The sequence below is a fragment of the Colobus angolensis genome, unplaced genomic scaffold, assembly GCF_000951035.1.
Source record: "Colobus angolensis palliatus isolate OR3802 unplaced genomic scaffold, Cang.pa_1.0 Scaffold63, whole genome shotgun sequence".
In the NCBI taxonomy this organism is placed as follows: Eukaryota; Metazoa; Chordata; class Mammalia; order Primates; family Cercopithecidae; genus Colobus; species Colobus angolensis.
Genome location: NW_012119932.1, coordinates 7,599,767 through 7,622,814, shown reverse-complemented (window position 1 = coordinate 7,622,814; position 23,048 = coordinate 7,599,767). Strand labels below are relative to the sequence as shown.

The 23,048-nt window shown below is 35.4% G+C and overlaps 1 protein-coding gene across 1 annotated transcript in view; it reads left to right on the top strand.

Annotated features, from left to right (window-relative positions):
• The window catches only part of MALRD1 (MAM and LDL receptor class A domain containing 1), a 725,579-nt gene that overhangs the window by 30,342 nt on the left and 672,189 nt on the right, over positions 1–23,048 (top strand). The window contains exons 3-4 of the mRNA XM_011963908.1: positions 12,919–13,013; positions 13,103–13,264. Of these exons, the coding sequence (XP_011819298.1) occupies positions 12,919–13,013; positions 13,103–13,264 (257 nt within the window). The remainder of the gene's footprint in view (positions 1–12,918; positions 13,014–13,102; positions 13,265–23,048) is intronic.

Here is a 23,048-nt window from a genome sequence, read left to right as displayed (position 1 = left end):
TACCCAAACTGCTTCACAGTTGACAATTGTATTTCTGCCACTCTCCAACTAGGCAGCAAAAATGAGAGACATTGATGGATATAATAGCAGTGGTTGAGGAATAGTGTAAGGAATTTCAAGGGTAAGCGTATTTGGTGCTTAGTGATTCCTTCTGCCTCAAGCAGTATTTTCCAGAGAGCTTTAGTTTCTTGCACAAATTCTTTCATTGTTAAGCTAATATTGCCAAGGTCCTTGATGTCTGTGTGTTTGTATGTGTGCATGAATTTGAAATGGGTGAACTATATGAGATTTTCATAGTCCCTCAACAATCTTGACATCTTTTGTGTATTGGATAATATATTTGTTCTATTTTTCCACTTATTTCAAATTCAGAGTTGTATGTCATACTTGACAACTTAGATACTTATTTGAATTAACTGATACCATATCAATGAAATTTTGCAATATAATATTAATAGTCAAGCTGTCAGATATCTTAGAGTACTGATGAGAGCTAAAAATGATATATTCTCTAACTTCTGTATTGAAAAATAGAAATATTTTTCTATGCATCATTTGCTTTTCATTTGGCAATTTTTATTTTTATAGGCAGGTGGCTTGATTATTTGTTGAATTTATAGATAGATATATTCTTCAAATTAATTTAGACACAATTGAAAAAAATTCATGCTCAACAGAAATACATAAAAATCCCATAATAGTATATTAAAATTAAAATATTACAAATTTCAGAAGATACAAATTTTGAACCATGATCTGAGGGTCATTTGAATGAGATTCTGTCAAATGAGTGTGACCATGATATTTTACTAATGAAATTGGTTGGAACGTACCCAATAGATGTCAGTTACCTACATATGAACTCTGGGAAGTATGATGAACAGTAATTTGTTTTTAAGTATCTTACAAGTGAATTAGTCCAGGAAGCTTACAGAGACTCACACTACTTGAGGCTTTACAGATTTTGATCAATACCTTGGTATATTGCAAATGGAAAAAGAGAATCAAATTATTGTCTACCTAATTGTGGCAGGCGGATTATAAAATCTGTGCCTCCCCACCCCAATTTCCTATCCTCTAGTTGTTCAATCAAACATTAATCTGGGCACTTGTGTGAAGAGATTTCGTAAATGGGTTACTAATCAACTGACCTCAAAAATCACAAGATTATCTTGGACTGTTCAAGTGGCCTCAGTGTAATCACATGAGCCCTTAAAAGCAGAAGTGGAAGGCAGGAGAGCTGAGGCAGAAGGGAAGATTAGAGAGATTTGAAGTTTGAGGACTTGACCTGCATTGCTGGCTTTGGAAATGAAGAAAGAGGATCACAAGAAAGTAATATAGGGGCCACTAAAAGTGGAGAACAATCACTGGTTAACAGCCAGCAAAGACGCAGGAATCTCAGTCTTAAGGCTGCGTGAAATTGAATTCTTACGGCTGCATGGAATTGAATTCTGACAACCACTTGAGTGAACTTGAAAGCGTATTCATCCTCAGGGCCTTCAGAAGGTAGCACAGCCAACCTACACTTCTGTTTCAGCCTTTGTGCATCTAAGAAAAGAACCAGCTAAGCCACACCATGCCTGGACTTTTGACCTATAGAAGCTGTGATATAATACATTTGTGTTGTTTTAAGCCACTGGGTGTGTAGTAATTTGTTATGGAAGCAATATAAAATGAGTACACTAATTTTCAAAGTTTTTAGGGAAAGAAAGGTTTATATTTTCTTGATTGTCTATTCTTGCTAATAATGAACGTTTGCACTGAGTAAAATCTCCCTTTTACTGGGTAAAGAGGAACACTTCTAAAAGTCATCTAGAGACCTGGATTCTCCTTAAACACTAATTAATGGTATGATATAGGGGAAAATCCCTGGGTTTTCTTTTTTCTCTTTTACATGGTTCCAGTTCCTCTAGTTTTTCATTTATATGTTTAATTTTTTTTATTCTTCCCTATTTTCATTGTTTTCCTTTAGATCATGCCAAAAATTAAGGATCTATCTTCCATTAATGCCACTTGCCCCTACTGTCCTAGCCTGTGTAATTTTGATAAAGCCAAATTTAATTATCTGTCTATTCATCATCCGTCTCTCTCTGTCTGTCTGTCTCTCTCTCTCTCTCTCTCTCTCTCTCATCTATCTATGTACTTACTTCTTTGTTTATTTACTTCTTTATATGGTTGCTCTTGTTTTAGGTGTTGTATCTAAGAAACCATTGCCTAATCCAAGGTCATAGACTTATACCTATAGTTCCTTCTAACAGTTTATATCTTTATATCTTATACTTAGGTCCTTAATCCATCTTTAGTTAATTTTTAATATGGTATGAGGTATCCACTTTTGAATGTACCTATCCAGTTGTCTGAGCACCATATATTGAAAACTCTATACTTTCCCCACTGAATTACCTTAACACAGTCAAAATTCATAGATGTACTGTTTTACTTTTGAGCTTTCAATGCGATTGCATTGATCTTTCTGCCTATACTTATGCCAGTACCACACTTCCTTCTTGATTACTGCAGCCGTGTACTGTAGTTTGAAAGGAAGTTACTAGGGAAGAATAAGTACTATACTTGTGTTATTTTCTTTCAGGATTTTTTGGTCTATTCTGTGTTTCTTCCATTTCCATATATATTTTAGTATTAATTTGCAAATTTCTGCAAAAATGGTCATTGGAATTTTGAGAGGAATTGCATTGAATTGGTAGATAAATTTGGTAACTATGGTCATCTTAACAATATTAAGTCTTCCAACCTATCATGCATCATGTCTTTCTGTTTACTTAGGTCTTCTTTGATGTCTTTCAGCTTTGTATTTTTAAAATTTTTGTTGTACAAATCTTGCTTTTTATTTATTACAGTTATTCCTAAGTCTTTTATTGTTTTTGAGGCAACATTAAATGAGATTTTTTCTTAATTTTATTTTATATTGTTCCTTGCCAGTGTATAGAAATGAAACTGGTTTTTGTATATTAATTTTATATCCTATAAACTTACCAACTTATTAGCTCTAATAGTTTTTAATTAATTTATTTTTTGGTGGTTTATCAGGATCTTCTATATACAAGATCATGTCATCTGCAAATAGAGATAATTTTACTTTTTGTTTTCATTCTGGGTGCTTTTTATTTTATTTCCTTGACTAATTGTCTGAGAGAAACTCCAGTGCAATGTTGACTAGAAGTGGTGACAGACAGCCTTGTCTTTTTCCTATTAGGGGAATCTTTTTCAGTCTTTTACCATTAGGTATGATATTAGCTGTAAGTTTTTTATATATGTCATGTATCAAGCAGAGCATGTTTCCTTCTATTATTAGTATGCTGAGTGTTTCTTTTATTATAAGAGAGTGTTAAGACCTTGTCATATCTTTTTTTGCATCTATTGTCATGGTCATGTGGTTTTTCTTTACTTGATCAATATGGTGTCTGTATTGATTGATTTTTATATGTGGAACCAATTTTGTATTCCTAGGATAAATTCCACTTGACCATGGTGAAAAATTTTTAAAATGTATTGCTCATTGTATATTCATCAGATATGTTGGTCTGTTGTTTGCTTTTTTTGTGATGTCTGTGTCTAGTTTTGGTTTATTAAGGTAATAGTGGCCTTATAGAATGAGTTGGGAAGTGTTTCCTCCTCTTTTGTTTTTTATAATAGTTTGTGAAGTATTAGTGTTAATCATTTAAATGTTTCATATAATTTACTAGTAAGCCTTTCGTGCTGGAGCATTTGTGGAAATATTTTTGATTACCAATTTATTCTCTTTACTTGTTACAGTCTATTTGGATTTTTTATTTCTTCTTGAATTGGTTTTGGTAGTTTGTGTCTTTCTAGGAATTTGTCCATCTCATCTAGGTTATCTAATTTGGTAGCATAAAATTTTTCATAGTATTTCCTTGTAGTTTTTATTTATGTAAGGTTAGAAATTCTGACCCTTGTTCACTCTTCATTTTAGTAAATTGAGTATTTAATTTTACTTTTTCTTGGTTCATCTAGTGAAAAGATTGTCAATTTTATTGATATTTCCAGGAACTTTTGTTTCTTAATTTTTTTGTTGTTTCTATTTCTTAGTTTATTTATTCTCTAATACTTATTATTTTCCTCCTCTGCTTGCTTTGGGTTTAGTTTGCTCTTCTTTTAGCTTCTTATTATTAATGTTTAGCTCTTTCCTTGTTTAAATTTAGGTATTTATAGCTATACATTTCTTACTAAGCGCTGAAATAACAGCATCTCATCCATTTTTATATGTTGTATTTTTATTTTCATGTATTTAAAGTATTTTCTAACATCTCTTGCAATTTATTCTTTAGCCTATTGGTTATTTAGGAGACTGTTATTTAATTCTACGTATTTGTGAATTTTTCTAATTTAATTCTGTTATTAATTTAAATCATTCTATTATTTCTGGAGAACATACTTGTATGATTTGTCTGCTCTTAAATGTATTGAGATTTGTTTTATGACCTAAAATATTCTCTTTCTTGGAGAATGTTCTGTGTGCACTTTAGAAGCATATATATTCTTTTGTTGTTGGGTAAAGTAAGTGTGCCATATGTATCTATTAGGTCTAGTTGGTTTATAGAATTGCTCAAGTTTTCTATTGTCTTGCTGATCTTCTATCAAATAGTTCTATATATTTATTTTTGAAGGTAGAGTATTAGAGTCTGCAACTATTATTGTAAAATGGTCTACTTTTCAATTATTTTAGCTTTTGCTCCACATATTTCAGGGCTCTGTTTTTACATGCAGAGATGTTTATAGTTTTTATATATTATTGATTGGTTGACCCATTTGTCATTATAAAATGCCCTGTTTTGTCTCTAATAACAATTCTGTCTTCTGTCCAGGGTAATCAGGCAAGAGAAAGAAAGAAAGCATATTCAGATAGGAAGAGAGGAACTCAAATTATCTTTGTTTACAGCAGACATGATTCTATATCTCGAAAACTCCATTTTCTCAGCACAAAAGCTCCTTAAGCTGATAAGCAATGTCAGCAATCTCAAGATACAAAGTGCATGTGCAAAAATTGCTAGCAATCCTATATACCAACATCTGGCAAACAGAGAGCCAAGTTATGAATGAACTTCCATTCACAATTGTCACAAAGAGAATAAAACACAGAGGAATACAGTTAACAAGGGAAGTGAAGGACCTCTTCAAGGAGAACTACAAACTACTGCTCAGAGAAATCAGAGAGGACACAAAGAAATGGAAAAACATTCCATGCTCATGGATAGGAGGACTCAGTATTGTAAAAATGGCCATACTGACCAAAGTAATTTATAGATTTAATGCTATTCCCATTAAACTACCATTGGCATTCTTCACAAAATTAGAAGGAACTATTTTAAAATCAGTGTATAACCCAAAATAGGTCAAATAGCCAAGATAGTCCTAAACAAAGAGAACAAAACTGGAGGCATCATGTTTTTGCCTCTTCAAACTATACTGCAAGGCTACAGTAACCCAAAGAGCATGGTACTGGTACAGAAACAGACACATAGACCAATGGCACATAATGGAGAACTCAGAATTAAGACCACACATCTACAACCATCTGATCTTTGACAAACCTGGCAAAAACAAGCTATGGGGAAAGGATTCCCTATTTAACAAATGGTGCTGGGAGAACTGGCTATCCATATGCAACAAATTGAAACTGGACTCCTTCCGTATACCTTATACAAAAATTAACTGAAGATGGACTAAAGACTTACATGTAAAACCCAAAACTATAAACATTCTAGAAGAAAATCCAGGCAATAACTTTCATGGCATAGACACGAGCAGAGATTTCATGATGAAGGCACTGAAAGTAATAGCACCAAAAGCAAAAATTGACAAATAGGATCTAATTAAAGAGCTTCTGCACAGCAAAAGAAACTATCATCAGTGTGAACAGAAAACCTACAGAATGGGAGAAAATGTTTTCACTCTATCCATCCAGCAAAGGTCTAATATCCAGAGTCTACCAGAAACTTAAACAAATTTTCAGGAAAAAAAACCCCATTAAAAATTGGGCAAAGGACATGAACAGACACTTCTCAAAATAAAATATTCATGTGGCCCACAAACATATGAAAAAAACTTCAACATCACTGATTAGTAGAGAAATGCAAATCAAAACCACAATGAGATTGCCATCACATACCAGTCAGAATGGTGATTATTAAAAAGTCAAGAAACAACAGATGCTAGTGAGGATGCAGAGAAAAAAGAATGCTCTACATAGTGGGTGAGAATGTAAATTAGTTCAACCACTGTGGAAGACAGTGTGGCAATTCCTCAAAGATCTAGACATACCATTTGATTCAACAATCCCATTACTGGGTACCATTTGATTCAGCAATTCCATTACTGCACATACTGGGTATAAATAAATATAAATGATTCTATTATAAAGACACATACATGCATATGTTCATTGGAGCACTGTTCACAATAGCAAAGACATGGAATCAACCCAAATGCCCATCAATGATAGAATGGATAAAGAAAATGTGGTACATATATACCATGGAATTTTATGCAGCCATTAAAAGGAATGAGATCGTGTCCTTTGCAGGGACACGGATAGAGCTGGAAACTGTTATCCTCAGCAAACTGGTGCTGGAACAGAAAACCAAATACCACATGTTCTCACTTGTAAGTGGGAACTGAATGATGAGAACACATGGACACATGGCAGGGAACAACAGACACTGGGACCTGTCAGGAGGGGAGAAGGGAGGTAGAGCATCAGGAAGAATAGCTAATGGATGCTGGGCTTAATATCTGGGTGAGGGTTGATCTGTGCAACAAACCACCATGGCACACGTTTACCTGGGTAACAAACCTGCACATCCTGCACATGTATCCCAGAACTTAAAGTAAAAGTTGAAAAGAAAGAAAATCATTCTTCTGAATTTCATATAGCCATTTCAGCTTTCTTTTTGTTATTGTTTATATAGTATGTCTTTTATATCCTTTTACTTCTAACCTTTTTCTGTAGTTGAATCTAAAATGTGTCTCTTGTAGACAGCATGTGGTTAGATCATGTTTTTATACAATATGCCAACTTCTTTCGATTTAAGAATTTAATCAATTTGCATATTATATAATTATGATTTACACCTATCATCACAGTGATAGGTTGTTTGTTGCCATTTTGCTACTTGTTTTCTGTATGACTTATTTTTTTTCTTATTACTCTGTTCCTCCATTACTACCTTATTTTGTTAAGTAGATATTTTCTAGTGTATTATATTAATATCCTTTTCTTTTTCTACTATATATTTTTGAATTATTTTATTAGTTGTTGCCTTAGGGATTACATTTAACATTTTAATTTACAAAAACTTAGGTTGGATTAATGCCAATGTAATTTTAATAATACACGAAAATTTTGATCTTATATACTTCTGCTCACTTCTTCTTTATGCTGTTATTGCCACAAATTATATCATTACATATTGTGCCCATAACCTATTATTATTGATTTTTATATAATCGATTATAATAATTATTGATTATATAATAGCTACCTCTTTATCAATATTCTCTATTTTATGACACATTATTTTTATGATTTCTGTAGTTCTTTATATATAGTTTCCTTAGCTCTTTGAAAATATTTGACATAACTAATTTAAAGTCTTTGTCTAATAAATCTGGTCTTTCTCAGAGATATTGTGTATTGATTGCTTTTCTTTTTTTCTCTCTGCATGGGAGATACCTTCTTGTTTCTTTGCATTTCTCACTTAAAGAAAAAAAAACCTAGATGTTTAAAACAATATACTCTTGGACCTCTGGAAATCAGATGCTCAGTCTCCCAAAAACTCCCACACATTTGCTTCTGTTACTGTTTGTTGTATAGTTGTTTTGTTGTTAATCTAGTGACTTTACTGAGAGTCTCTTAGATGTCAGTGTTTTACTCCATTTTGGCTGCTAGAACAAAATGCCATAAACTGCGTAGATTATAAACAATGGAAATTTGTTTCTCACAGTTCTATAGGCTGGGAAGTCCAAGATCAAGGCACTGGCAGATTCAAGTGTCTGATGAGGGACCACTTCCTGGTTCATAGGACAGTACTGTCCTGCTGAGTTCTCACATGGTGGAAGGGGCAAGGCAACTCTCTAGTACTTCTTGTATAAACGAATTAAATCCATCCTTGAGGACTCTACCTTCAGGATCTACTCACATCCCAAAAGTCTCATCTCCAAAGATTATGCTTCCACATATGAATGTATGTGTGTGCAGGGGCACAAACATTCAGACCAAAGTAGCCTGGGACCAATAAATCTCTATGTTTTGCTGAGGGACTCTGTGTATGTTGGGGTGCACTTTCCATACTCATCCAGGCAGCTGATAACTCTGCCTTAGTTTCCATTTCCTGCTTTCATAGAGCCTCAATATCAGCCAGATGTTAGGGCTTAGGGTCTTTTCAGGTATTTCCAGAGCATGTGCACAGCCCTACACATGCACATGTCTGGCTAGATTTGCAGGAATATGTTGGAACTTTTAAAATTCTCTATCAATGTCTCATTCTATTAGTTTGTTATTTTCACCAACTGTTACACACTGCCTAAGGTGAATATGAAGTTATAACACTTGCTGGTAATTGTTTTCAACAAACCCCTTATGTAGAAAAAGCATTTTATACTGAGCAAGCTATTATTATGGTCAATTTCCGATGGCGTTTTAATTGTGGTCTTTCAGGGAACCAAAAGACAGATCAAATAATGACAATTATTTGAGAATGAGGCTTTGAAAAAGGTCTAGCACCATTTTACTCATTCTTGTGGCTGCCAGGCTGCATGGGAATGCGAACTACTATTTTTCAAAGTTAAATGTGAAACTGGAGAGTGGGCAATGAGACTAGAGCAAGTTAAAGCCCATAAAACTCACCATTTTTTAAAACTGAGATTTAGCCATTTATTGAATAAAAGCCCTCCAAATTCCCAAAAAGCTTGGCTGATTTCCAGAGTTCCAGACAAGTTGATTCTGACATTTTCGCCAGTTTTAAAATTGATTTTATGGGGGCAAAAGTTTCAGAGGTCTCTATTCTGGCATTTTCATTGACAGTACTCTTGTGGTTTACTATATATTTTATGATCTCCTAAAGTGACTCACATAGCCCTTTGTCACTGAAGTCAGACATAAGTGGATATGGCAGCATCCATGTACAACTTGCTAGTAATGAGAAGGGATTACTATTTGAGGGTAGTCTTTAAGTGATACCATTTTAGCAAGTATTACCTGGTTCTGTTGAGCTTGCTAGCTTAATAAATTGGTATGAGTCAAAACTTACGATTCAAAGGAAACAGAATTTAATAAATAGACAAATTATCAACTTGAAGAGGTTTGTATCTAATACTGCTATTTGCTCTCTATTATCTGAATTAAACTATGCTTTTTGTCAGAAATTAGTGCGTTTTCATATTTCCATAAGTTTTGACATTTTAACATTTGCTGCAAGCCTTGGATCTTGTTATGATGATCCATTCCTACAGCCTGATTTTTTTAAACGTTCTTGAGAACTGATATTATCTCACTGTTAAAATTCTCCTTTTTTGAGTTCCTTTGAACCAATTGGTTACTCTGTAGCATGCAACAGGATTTATGTCTCTCCTGCTCACATTCAGGTCCATTAATCTCTCAGAACATGGGAAATGGAGGAAGTACAAGGCTGCCCATCAATGGCTGAGGAAAGTGAGACCGAAAATTCTACCTTATCTTTCCTGAAGATCAAGGTTGATGGAATTCACTGCCAAAGTTATTGGATTTAGCTCTCAAAACTTGATTCATGGTTTTCGTTGCTTTCATATTTTATATATCTCCTTTTTTTTGTCATCAAACTTGGGATTTCATTCCAATACTTAACCAGTAACTGAGGAAAAGTATTTTTAAAAGTCCTCTAATATAAACATTTAAGACTATAAATGAAATTATGCTATTTATGTTATTTTATCATTTTAATAATTAACCCTTTGTCACAAGATTATGTTACACATGTGATTCAAAGACATTATGCATTGACTTTTATAAATGCAGGCACAACATGGGAATTTAAGTATCATGTCAACAAGCTATGGTGAGGATGGTATAGAGATTAATGGAGATACATGATGATAATGGTGATTATGTGTTTGCATGTGATATCTGTATTATTAGGCTGCTAAAGGAAGTACAAGAGGTTTATAGAGAAATATTCTATATAAACTTTGTTGTTCAAGAGCTTTATGGAGTCTTTTCTGGCTGATTAGAGCTGTAGTAGATAGGAGGAGTGTTAAATGAGGGAATGGTCATGTGGAGAAAAGTTATGCTGTCAAAGATTTGCCTTTTTCTCTTAAACTCATAAATAGCCATGATAAAAAATGTTCTCTGGAAAGCCAGGGAACTTTCTATAAAGTGACATTTTTCTTTAGGGAACATCTCCATCTGTGAATTCAAGAAATTCTATACTCATACTAAAGGAGCAAGGTAAATGAAGTGCACACTAAAAAAAATCGCGATTGTCACTAAGTTAAAATTTAACATAGAAAACAGATATTGCCACTGGGTGCATTTTGAACAATTTTTTCCCCATACAAAGAAAAAAGTTTATTACTAGAACAAAGGTCAAAAGATATCAAGCTGTTTCTGAATTTAAACCTTTACTTTCTACTATAACCTGAAGATTGACCTTTATTGAATATTTGATACAATACAGAATAATTTATAGTGCCATAACACATACCAAATGACAAAGTTTTTATTTATGAAACACTCTGTTTAAATATTTAAATAATTTATTAATGTGTGAGTTGAAAAAATCACTGAAAAATGCTGCTTTTATTATTTAATAACTTAGTGTGTCAAATCTGATTTTTAATATCAAGCTTTTAAAAATATGAATAATTTAGGTAATATTGACAAATAAAAATAATTTTTCTGAGTATCTCAGGGATTCTTTTTAGTAGTTGAATGTTTATAATGAACAATTTAGAGCCTACTGAATGCTATTACCATTTGTATTGCTAATAATATTATTTAAACTTACAATAATATATGCATATGACTTATTATGTTTATTTGATTATTCATTTGCTTAACATTTGTTTACCTGCTGCCAGAGCCAACTAATGATAGTCCACTTGCATCACCATGATACCCGCTCTTCATCTAAATTGTGTTTACATAATAATTCCACTAAGTATATTCTTAGAATAATTGTGTGTTATTACAGTTATTTCAGCTATGTCTCTGGACATAAACAATCGTTAATGTCACTGTTTGCTGCTTAATTAGGATGCAATTTTGGAATAGGAGTAGGGAAGAGAGGTTTCTTCCTTAGGTCTCATAATTTTACTATGGATTCTTTTAATGATGTGACAATTAGATTTGATTTCCAATCTGACTTTAAAATACCACTGAATAACTGAGGTAGCTATGTCATCATAGTCATCATCATCATATTTCTCATTCCTTTTGACAAAGAGAAGCACATGAAATAAAGTGGCAGAAAACAATGGTTTTCAGATTATATGCTAGAACCTGCATAAAGCATTACAGGAAATCTATGAGAGCCCAGGGAATGCTCAACATTTGTTTTACAGACTTCTAAACCATAAGAGTCCACAGGTATTATCCATACTGCAGTGCATAGGAAAGCATCACGGCTCAGAGTTGTTTTTCATAATCCTAGGAAAAGCTGGGACTATCTGATCCAACTTTTTCTGAACAAAAGCACAGTGAGCAATGATCTCTTCTAACACTGTAAGAGTTGAAGAAGGATGAAAGAAACATGAAAAGTGACTCATCAGTCAGAAACAGGTTTATTTTAAAGAATAAACCTGAGAGGGGCCTCTGGCCGAGTTAGGTCAAGTGCCCTCTCTCTTACAGACTAAGAGTATTTTAGGATGGGAGAGCTTATCACAGGCTCAGAATGTTTCTGTGTCTCTTTGTCTTGCTTATCTGGGAGGGAGAGTTTTGTATCTGTTCCCATACATCTTTCTGCAGCTGCAGGCATACCCCCCAAGTCTGCTTTTAGCTTCCCTATCTTAGTGAACCTAAAGAGACAGGAATGTGCTTATTAGGGCCCACTGTTTTACTTGGGCCCATTGTATGAGTGTGAAGTTTGGTCTTTACACCATGCAGCTGTCTTATCTGTATTGTACTGTCTGCTCTTTCTAGCTGCTTATTGTTAGAAGTGATTTATTTGAAATGCATGAGGTTAGCAAGGGAACTGGAGCTTAAAATAGTGGTGTTTGTCCAAGATAATGGTGCTCTTGCTCTGTCAAAAGTCTTCATCGAATTGCTTATTTTGGTAGGCAGTCCTGATAGTATGTTTTCCCTAGATAGCATCTTTGCAGGGATGTACCTTTCTATGTTAAATGTGATAAATTGGGTTGTGAACTATAGCCCATGATCATATTATAGGGAGTATAATTGCAATTAGCTGTATCACTGGGCAACAGAAAGAAGTAAAAATATCACATGGTTTGCAAAAGTAAATTATGTGGTTAAATTATTTGTTCTTTAAACAAAAAAAATTATTAATCTAGTGAGGATGTGGGCCTGAATTATCACTTGGTGTCTTAAATTCGCCAGTGATCACTCTGAATCTAACACATTGTCTGTTGTTTCTTTCTTTTTTTTTTTTTAAGTTTTGTAGGTACACAGTAAATGTGTATATTTATGGAGTACATGAGATGTTTTGATACAGGTATGCAATGCATAATAATCACATCATGGAGAATGGGGTACCCATCCCCTAAACATTGATCTTTTATGTTACAAACAATTCAATCACAGTCTTTAGTTATTTTTAAATGTACAATGAAATTATTATTGACTACAGTCACTCCGTTGTGCTATCAAATAGTAGGTCTTATTCATTCTATATATATATATATTTTTTTTTTTTTTTTGTTTTGTACTCTGTCTCTTCTTTCTGATAGCTCACTTCCTTTTACTGGTGTCCAGAGTGGATTCTATTTCCTCAAGTTTAAGAACCAGAGTTTTCCTTCCGACAAATGATCCACGTGACTGCCAGGTATTTGAAAGCACACAGCATTTTAAATATTTTGTCACATTTGGGGACTTCTTTATCATAACTGTTTGAGTACTAATTGTCTTTCACAGATTACGTTTTATTACTTCTCCAGCCAAGTGAGTGGCAAATTAATGGTTGGGCTTCAAACTGCATGTGGAGGTCCTATTCAGCATTTATGGCAAAACACAGCTGCACTCCCAAATCAGTGGGAGAGAAATGTCATCAAAATCCAGAGTTCACAGAGATTTCAGGTATGTGTGTTCTATTTTCTAACTATGGCCTTCACGAAAAAATAAGATACAGATTTTTAACACCGGGTGAACTAAAAGTAAGGCAACCGTCCCAGTTTGCCAGCGACTGAGGGATTTCCCAAGACTTTCAAGTGCTGAAAGTGGACATCTCAGGCAATTTGGGATGGCTAGCCACCTTGAAAGACACTTTTACAATAAAGTTTTGAATCGTATGTATGAAAACTAAAGGTGATATATTTTAAGACATACTGATATATCAGTAAAATACAACCTTTTAATTTCCCCCTAATTTCTTGAACCCTCTCCATATTCCTCTCTACTTTTCTTACTGCTCCAGCTTCTTCTTTCTTTTCATTACTTTTTCCTTCCAGACTTTTTTCACGCTTTTGAGAGAAGGGAATGCTGGGTAATGAGGAAGGAGAATGTTTAAATACTTATTCCAAATGCTGTTGAAGTAGAATAATTGTCGTATTCATTGCATAGATAAACTCAACACAGCCTTTATTTTCTAAAGTAATATAGAGAATTAAAGTCAATGCAAGCCTATAAAACAAACAACTTATTTATGCAGCCTAATAAAACTTATGCATGGTCGAAATGATAATCTAATGATTATTACCAGTTCTTGAAGAAGTATTGCCTATTTTAACATTTGAGCCAATCAAAGTTTTCCTATTAAACATGAGATTTTAAAGCATTTTATTCCTTAAAACGTTCTAATCCTTCTCTGTGAGTCAATTTAACCCAAGTCGGGTTTTTTTTTATCATCTATTATTAGAATGATATAATAATCAGTGTTATAAATTTGATATAAATCAAATCATTTGTTATATGGTGGATTTAGCACTTGCTTAAATATAGGGATTAAATTGGATTGAATTTTACCTTTGATTCTTTTGAGTGGCTAAGAGAAAAAGAATGGCTAAATGAACAGGATCGTCATTGTAAAAGTTGAATTATAAGATATAAGAATGGCATAGTTTCTTAATTGATTGATCGTAAATCACTGTAATTTGGAATTTTCAGGTTTTGATAAACTTAATGGGGATCAAAAGAAGGCTACAAAAAATCCCTAACAGCTGGTTAAATGACACCTATATGGCAGGACTTCAGAGAAACTCTCAGTGGAAACGCTAACCGGAGACTGAGACTGTACTCGATTGAAGTCAAATATCAGTGTTGGGGGTGTGGGTGGTTGGAAAGGCATCTTAAGCCATCAGGCACTTAAGTGTTTCTATCAACATTTCATTCATTCACTTAAGAAAGATTAATTTGGGGCTCTTGGATGTGGTAGGTACAATGAGGGGAAGGTTCCCTACAGCATGTTAAGGGAAGATGATTGATAGGTGTGGGCAGGGGATACTATGTGTCCCTGCGCCCTGAAGACATCTGTGGCTTTCGAGGGCTGTGGTATGCAGAATGAGTACCCCCTGAGCACCAATAATGTATTTAGTTTGCTGTGGATGCTCAAGTGTTATTAACTGCTGGAGAAGTTGTTTTATTTCTTACCCTTCTCTTCTTAATTCCCTGTGTCTGCTTGTTGTCTCAACAATGACAACAAAAGCAACAAAACTGGGCCAAGATTGTGTCTATGGGGATTGAGTCACATCGAGTAGACTCTGAAGGTTGATCTTGCTGAAGTTCTGTCTCTCTCCATTCTTGTAGACATTTAAGTGAGATGAGAATCTTATCTACAGGTCGACTCCATCGTTATTTATACATCTTTTTAACTTTGAAACAGAGCTGATGGTATGGGAGTCTTAAACTACTTTTGCCAACCTTTGTGCCTTCTTAGATCTGTCTATGTCTTTCAGTCCAGATCTCTATTAGAAGCATAAGAGATCAGAGTGTTGAGTAGAACTGGAACTTGCTGTATCTTGTAGGTCAAACCTTTCAAAATAACGTCCTTGTTTTGCTCAGCTTCCTATTCTCGAGTGATACATCCTGAGTTCTGATGATTAAATATGTGCAGTAGATCAATAAAAAAAAAAGTAAAACTCCAGAATATGTAATATCCAGGGTGATTCGGCTGTAGCTGAGGCAGCAAGGTTATTCACTTGAGTGCTTTAAATGTACCAGTGGCTTCAACTAAAGCAGATGCATGTGCAATATATTAATTTTATATCCCAAAATACATTATTGCTGATGTGAAAACAGTGCATTTACCTTAAAGGCTTTGCAAAAATTAGGAGACCATATGACTCTCTCGGGATCCCTTGGCTACACCAGCCTTTTCCGATTGCAGTGTGCTTTAGTTCTGTCCTGTCAGCAAGTGAGCAGATGTTCATTTGCTTTTGTTTGGTGGGCCACAGAGAAGTGCTGTACTTGTAATACGGCCTGCCACCATCTAGTATCTCACTCCTGAAAAGATTTTCTGAGGGGCTTATTTGAGGGAATTCTGTAATCAGAGTCTCCAGACAGTATCTGCTGCCTTGACAACTTATAAGCCTCTGAGAATTATTTCATTTTCTGCCATTTCCTTTCCATGCTGACTTCTAATAGTTTAAAAGCCATGCATCCTTCCTTTAAAAATGTCCAAATAGGAGATTTCAGTCCCAGCTGGATCCCAGCTTAGCATGGGCTTAGAACAAAGCCACTGCAGCTGACGCTCACCTGGGGGCTTTATCACCTCCATCTGTGAATGACTATGTCTCTCCTTTAATGAAATTGAAACAGGTTAATTTCTGAGGGAATGCTGCTGCATACACAAGGATTGCTGTTTATCTACTTAGCAAAGATGGAAGCATTTCAGAGAGTTTCTGAAGACATGTAAGGAATAATAACAGCTAAAATTTCTTTAGCGCTTACTATATGTAAGGCACTGTGTTTACTTCTTTGGATACATAATTTTATTGACCCTTCACAAAAATCCTCTAAGGTAGAAAGATGATTTACTCCAAGAATTACAAGCTTTAGAGAGTTAAATAACCTACTAAATCCCATATCGGCTTAGACTCTAAGGTAGTTTGATTTCAGATCTCAATTACTGAGTCACTGAGCCATAATAACTTTTTTTATTATGTTAAGCATCACAGGGATTTAGAATACACTGGGGGAAAAAAGTCCAACCTCTAGTTTGGTCAAATCTGTTGCATATGACTTATTATATATTCTTTTGTCTACTGGCTGGGTGAAACAACAATTTTAGGTATTGCATGCTGCTGATTAATTGCAATCACATTTTTAAAAAATTGCAGACATAAGCGATTAATTTTACTGTTGTCCTAAAATGTTCAAGGAGACAAATAATAAAACAAACTTAACATGCAGTAGAAATGTAGCCCCTAATTCAGGTGAAACCTTTTGTCAGAGGCATTAGTACCAGAGTGACTCCATGTTGAGTGAGGGCTAAGAAAATGAGCTTGCTGGGTTGAATTCCCAGAAAGCTAGGTATTCCTAGCCTCTAGATGTTTACTGTTAAGGGAACAGATTGATAACATTTACTAAACAGACCTGGACTTGGGAGTATCCTGGTATCCCGACACCTTGAGAACAAAATCATTCCTAATTTTAGTTTAAAGATAATAATGTCGATTCTTGCAAAATATAGTAATTAAGAAAATTAATCCTTTATCACAAAAGATTATAGCAGAGCACATCTCCCCGTGATCTTTTTTTATCCTGTATATAGACAAGTATTGTACCTAGGGTGGATGCGTTCCTCCTCTTACTTTCGGGAACACCCTGCTCTGTCTATTGAGTGGCCATTCTTTTATTCTTCTACCTTCTTAATAAACTTGCTTTCACTTTACTCTATGGACATTCTCTCAATTCTTTCTTGCGTGAGCTCCAAGACCCTCTCTTGGGGTCTGGATCGGGACTTCCTTTAGGTAACACTTTCACTCCTGTTTGTTGTTGTTGTTCTTGAAAGAAGCTCATGTAACAGTTTTATGGGTAAGAAGGAATGAATACTATCCCTTACTACTAAGTATATCACTGACTATAATTTTCACGTTGAATGTCTAGATTGTTAAACTAAATGAACAGTCAGTGCCTTAAGTATAAAAAGATACTGAAGCATTTTTAACACACTATTATTTACTTTTCATTTCTTTGATATTTCATTGAGAAATGCTGGAGAGTTCTCAGCAGCCTCCTATTTAGAAAGAATAGAATTTATTAATAAAGACAAAAGATGAGCTTTGCATTTTAAAAAATGTAAATTTTAACCTTAAGTTTTAAAATTTTACCGTCACTCTTCAAAATCATTATCTGAGGTATTCTCCCTTTTAATTCAATAATATTTATGATAACACATGATGAGGAAATAATTACTCTCATCATTTTGTGTCTCAAATGTTTGCTTGGGAAATGAATGCATACTACTAATTGAGAAAACTCTTACATAATACATATAACCATAAATGTTTCTAATGTTTATACTCACGCTGAAGCAGTCTCGTTGTCTGAGGCGATACCTGAGATTCATTGTTTCCTGCCAAGGAAATCAAAGACATGAACACACAAGAAGTGAGGTTAAGAATGGAGGTTTAATAGGTGAAAGAAAGAGAAGAGCTCTCTCCTGCAGAGAGGGATCCTGAATGTGTTTCCAGTCCATGGCAAAATGCAGGGGGTTTTATAGATGAGCTTGAGGAAGCGGTGTCTGATTTACATAGCGCACTAAAGACTGGTCAGACTAGGTATGTTATTTGCGTAAGGCACAAAAAACTGGTTAGGGGTAGGTGTGCTGTTTGCATAGGGCACAAAAAGATGGTCTTTCCCACCCTAATCTGTTATTATGCAGATGGGTTCTCTAACTGGCTGGTGCCATGTTGCCTGTTTCTTTACTGTGCATGTGGTAATAAAAGGGAAGAGGGAGCTTCTATATTGGCTATGCCTGGCCCCCAGGTAGCCTTTTTTTATTGATGCAACTGCCGGCATTCACCCGTGCGAGCTTTCAGCTTGCTTATCTATGTTTACAGCTTGAGTTTTCAGGCTGCTCTTTGTTGGAAAAAATAATTTATTGGGCTGCTTTTTGGTAGAAGGGAAGCCTTGCCGAGGACTCTTTTACCTTCACTATCTGCCTAAATAATTTCTTTCTAGCTCCTGTATCAATGCCATCCAGATCGTATTATCCATATGTCATCACCATTTCCTCTAACATTTAAATCAAGTGGCTTGAGTGCTGACCGCTTACCTCTATTCAGAGGTCATCCATCTTCTCTTAAAATGTTTGGGGTGAAAGGAATTTGTTTTATGTTCACTGTCGGATTAGTGCAGGCCGTCCCTGACTTCTTTGGTGTCGGAACTCCATCATCTGTCCTATGATCCACTTTTATTTTGCTGCTTTGCTCCTTTAAAAAAAAAAAGTCTGTCATCTATCTATCTATCCTCCAACGTTATTAAAATGAGGTGGGTGTTTGGAAAAGAATCTTGCTGATGTTTTGGAGAAAACAAAGAATGTGTGTTAGATACTACTTTTCCTAAAAATACAACTACCACACAGCAACACAGCTCTGACCAGGGCCCTCCATTGAACCTACATATATATATATTTTCTTTTTCCGAGATGGAGTCTCACTCTGTCACCCAGGTTGGCATGCAGTGGCACCATATCAGATTGCAACCTCTGCCTCCTGGGTTCAAGCAATTCTCCTGCCTCAGCCTCCTGAGTAGCTGGGATGTGTACCACACCTGGCTAATTTTTGTACTTTTAATTGAGATGGGGTTTTGCCATGTTGGCCAGGCTAGTCTCGAACTCCTGACTTCAGGTGATCAGCCTGCCTTGGCCTCCCAAAGTGTTGGGATTATAGGCGTGAGCCACTACGTCCTGCCTTTATTTTTTCTTGTTTTTTAATCATCCTGGGGTTCCACTTTCTTTAGCTAATTTTCCAGATTCTAACCCAAATCCTTGTCAACTCTTTTCATTTAAATCTGTTTAGCTAGCCTATTTAATTATGCCTGATGGGTCTTGTGTTTTATAGCCACATAGACCCATTAGTAAATTTCCTTCCACTTAGAGAAATAGGTATTTCCCTAAGAAAAATGTTCCTTCCTGCTAGGCTAGTGGACTCAAATGGCAGCGAATTTTCACAATGATGTTTCGTCACTTATACCAAGTTAACATGTAATTTAACAGAATCAAATAAATATGTAATATCTATTGCAAACTCTAATGAGGAGAGGATTAAGGCAAGAAGGTAATTTAAAAGCTACTTCAGTAGTCAAGGGGGAGGAGATGGGAGAGGAAATAAGAATGAAAAGAAAATAGGGATTAATGGAGCTTGTCTCCTTGGAAATGAGAATGGAGGAGAAAGGGACTCTCAAGGTCAGTTTGGAGTTTTGAGCATTGGAGAGCACCAGTCTTCTGGTACCATTGTCAGGAAATGAGAGTGAGATGAGAGCTCCAATCCGAGGAGAAAGGACAAAGTGTTGTGAATTATAAATGACTTGTGTCATCTGAGTGAAAATGTCCAGCAGACTGTGGAAACTGGGGAGGAGAGTTCAGGAAAGAGATTAATATTTGTAATGTAAATTTCTGATTTATCAACCCTGAAGATAAATGTTGTTTTTTTGGTGGGGAGTGTGGAGAAAAAAACAAGAGACATGTGATATAGTTAGCACTTATTTCTACTTCTTTTTTAAAATATGGTGACTGTTGGCATATCCTTAACTCAGCAACAGCTAGGGACTATCTCTATGAAAAAGCTTTCAGAAAGAATAAAATGTTAATTTGTAAAGAATAGATATTTACTTACAAACACACAATTCATATAATAGCTTAAATATTTTAATAACTATGTTACAATAACAGTAGCTAACGTTATTTAATGCTAACTATATACCAGGTGCTGTTTTACATGTTTGCAACTCATTTTTCCTTATCATGTAGGCTATCATTTTATCATTACAATTGTACAAAGAAGAAAACTGAGGAACAGAGATATTAAATAAGTTCTCCAAGGTCTTGTTGCTGTTAAGTGGTATAACAAGGAACTGAATCCAAATAGTTTTATTTGAAACATATATATATATTTTCAAAATATATATAATATGTAATAAAATCTCAAAGCAGTTGTAAGAGAAGGTTTGAAATGTTCTCAGCACAAACAAATGATAAATGTTTTAAGTGATGAATATCCTATTTGCCCTGATTTGATCATTACACATTATATACATGTATCTAATATATATGTACTCCCATAAGTACGTACAATTATTATATATCAAAAAAAAAAAAAGAACTACTGAACCAGAAACTCTGGGGTTGGGGGGTGGGCAGGAATAACATGACCCCAGCTTATAATGGGATTTTTTTTTTTTTTAATCTCATTCTGTCCCCCAAGCTGAAGTACAGTGGCACAATCTCAGCTCACTGCAATCTCCACCTCCTGGGCTCAGGCGATCCTCCTATATCAGCCTCTCGAGTAGCTGGGACTACAAGCGTGTGCCACCATGCCCAGCTAATTTTTGTATTTTTAGCACAGATGGGGTTTCACTATGTTGGCCAGGCTGGTCTCGAACTCCTGGCCTCAAATAATCCACCCGCCTCAGCCTCCCAAGTACTGGGATTACAGGCGTGAGCACTGCGCCTGGCCAGACTGAATGATTTTTAAAACACAAATAACTACTTGCAAAAAGGGGGTGGTGTGCTAAATCATTACTGTACAGTGGTTATTTGCTTCTGGTTTCCACATGGGTATTAATCAGTTATCACCCACTGAAGAATTAGGACTTCCACACAGAGGGTTGGCTCTCCACCAAGTCTAACTCATCCCAGTCTACAAAGTCTTGGTTGTCAAGACCCTAAATGACCCCTGACTCAAGGCCCAGAGCTGTTATGTTCAGATCCTGCTCAGGAGCGGGCAAATGGTCAGGAAAAGGGTAGAGAGCACCTTCCTAGGGTCAATCAGGCCATCCAGGCTGAGCCCTAAAGTTCCTGCCCCCAGAGGTAGATGCATTAAATAAAGTCTTATCAACAAGCAACACTATTGCATATACATTATAATAATAAGATTCTGAGAAGGAAATCAAGAGGGAGTGGCTATTATATAAGGGCTAGAGCAGAGCACAGAGAAAGCAGCAAAGACATTTAATCCTCTTCCTTATTTTACAGATAAGAAATTCAAGATAAGGGTTTTCAGTTTTAAATAAGCTTGAAGATGAGGATTTAAGGCAAGAGAATCGCTTGATACCAGCAGTTTGAGACCAGCCCGGGCAACACAGCAAGATCCCCACTCTACAAAAAATAATATGAAATTAGCCGGGTATGGTGGTGTGTACCTGTAGTACCAGCTACTCAGGAGACTGAGGCTGGAGGATCATTTATACCCAGTGAGCCATGCTCATACCACTGCACCCTAGCCTGGGCGACAGAGACCCTGTCTTTAAAAAATGATGATGATTTCAAAATTAATAACAATAACCACAATACTACTATGCTATCTAAAATGTTTCCTTTAATATTACTTAATATTAACGTAATATTAATAAAATTTCCCTTAATAGCATCAAATATCTAATTAGTCTTCCAATTTAATTAGTGTGTTCATATCCATACAGGATCCTTTTATTAAAGGGTTGATATGTCTCTTAGGCTTCTTTATATAATCTATATTCTTTTTTATGAGATTTATTTGTTGGGGGAAAAACAATTTTCTCACATTATGAATTTTGCTGACAGCATCCAAGAAGAATCCTTTAACATGTTTCTCAGTCTAATATATGTTCTATAAACTGGCTTGGTCAGATTTCTGTCTAAATTTTTGGAAAGACTATTTCATAGGTAGTTTGTCTATATCTCATTAAATCACAAAAGGAGGCACAATAGTTATTTGTTTTTTAAAAATTCTTAACTTTAAATAATGGATTCAGGGCCAGGCACGGTGGCTCATGCCTGTAACCCAGCACTTTAGGAGGCCAAGGCAGGTGGATCACCTGCAGTCAGGAGTTCAAGACCAGCCTGGCCAACATAGTGAAATCCCGTCTCTACTAAAAATACAAAAATTAGCTGGGTGTGGTGGCAGGCATCTATACTCCCAGATACTTGGGAGGCCAAGGCACAAGAATCACTTGAATCCAGGAGGTAGAGGTTGCAGTGAGCCAAGATCATTCCACTGCACTCCAGCCTGGGCAACAGAGTGAGACTCGGTCTCACATAAAATTAAATTAAATTAAGTTACATTTTTAAAAAAAGATTCCGGTGTCATTAGCCACTTTAAGACATCCTATTACAAAGTTTCTCACCAACTCTTCACCTAATAGTATTATCAATTACTGGTAATCTTTGCTTATTCAGAGAGAGGATGCAAAATGATAATGTTATCACTTTTTATTAGCTATTTTTTTCTGTAAATAATTTTTTCTCTATCATTTAATTAGTTACACTGAGTTACAGTTTATTCAAAAAACTAGGATAAATGGTTGATTCTTTTTTCACTTTTTTAAAATTATGAGTTTGTTCTCTGCTATTTTCCAAAAGTAACTACTGGATTTTGCTGTTTAGCATCATCTTATTTTAATTTTAATTTTTTTTATTTATTTATTGAAATGGAGTTTTGCTCTTTTTCACACAGGCTGGAGTGCAATGACGTGATCTCGGTTCACTGCAATCTCTGCCTCCAGGGTTCAAGCAATTCTCCTGCCTCAACCTCCCAAGGAGTTGGGATTACAGGCACCTGCCAGCATGTCGAACGAAATTATTATTATTATTTTTTGAGACAGTTTCTCACTGTTGTCGGCCCGGGCTGGAGTGCAATGGCACGATCTTGGCTCACTGCAACTTCCGCCTCCCAGATTCCAGGAATTCTCCTGCCTCAGCTTCCCGAGTAGCTGAGATTACAGG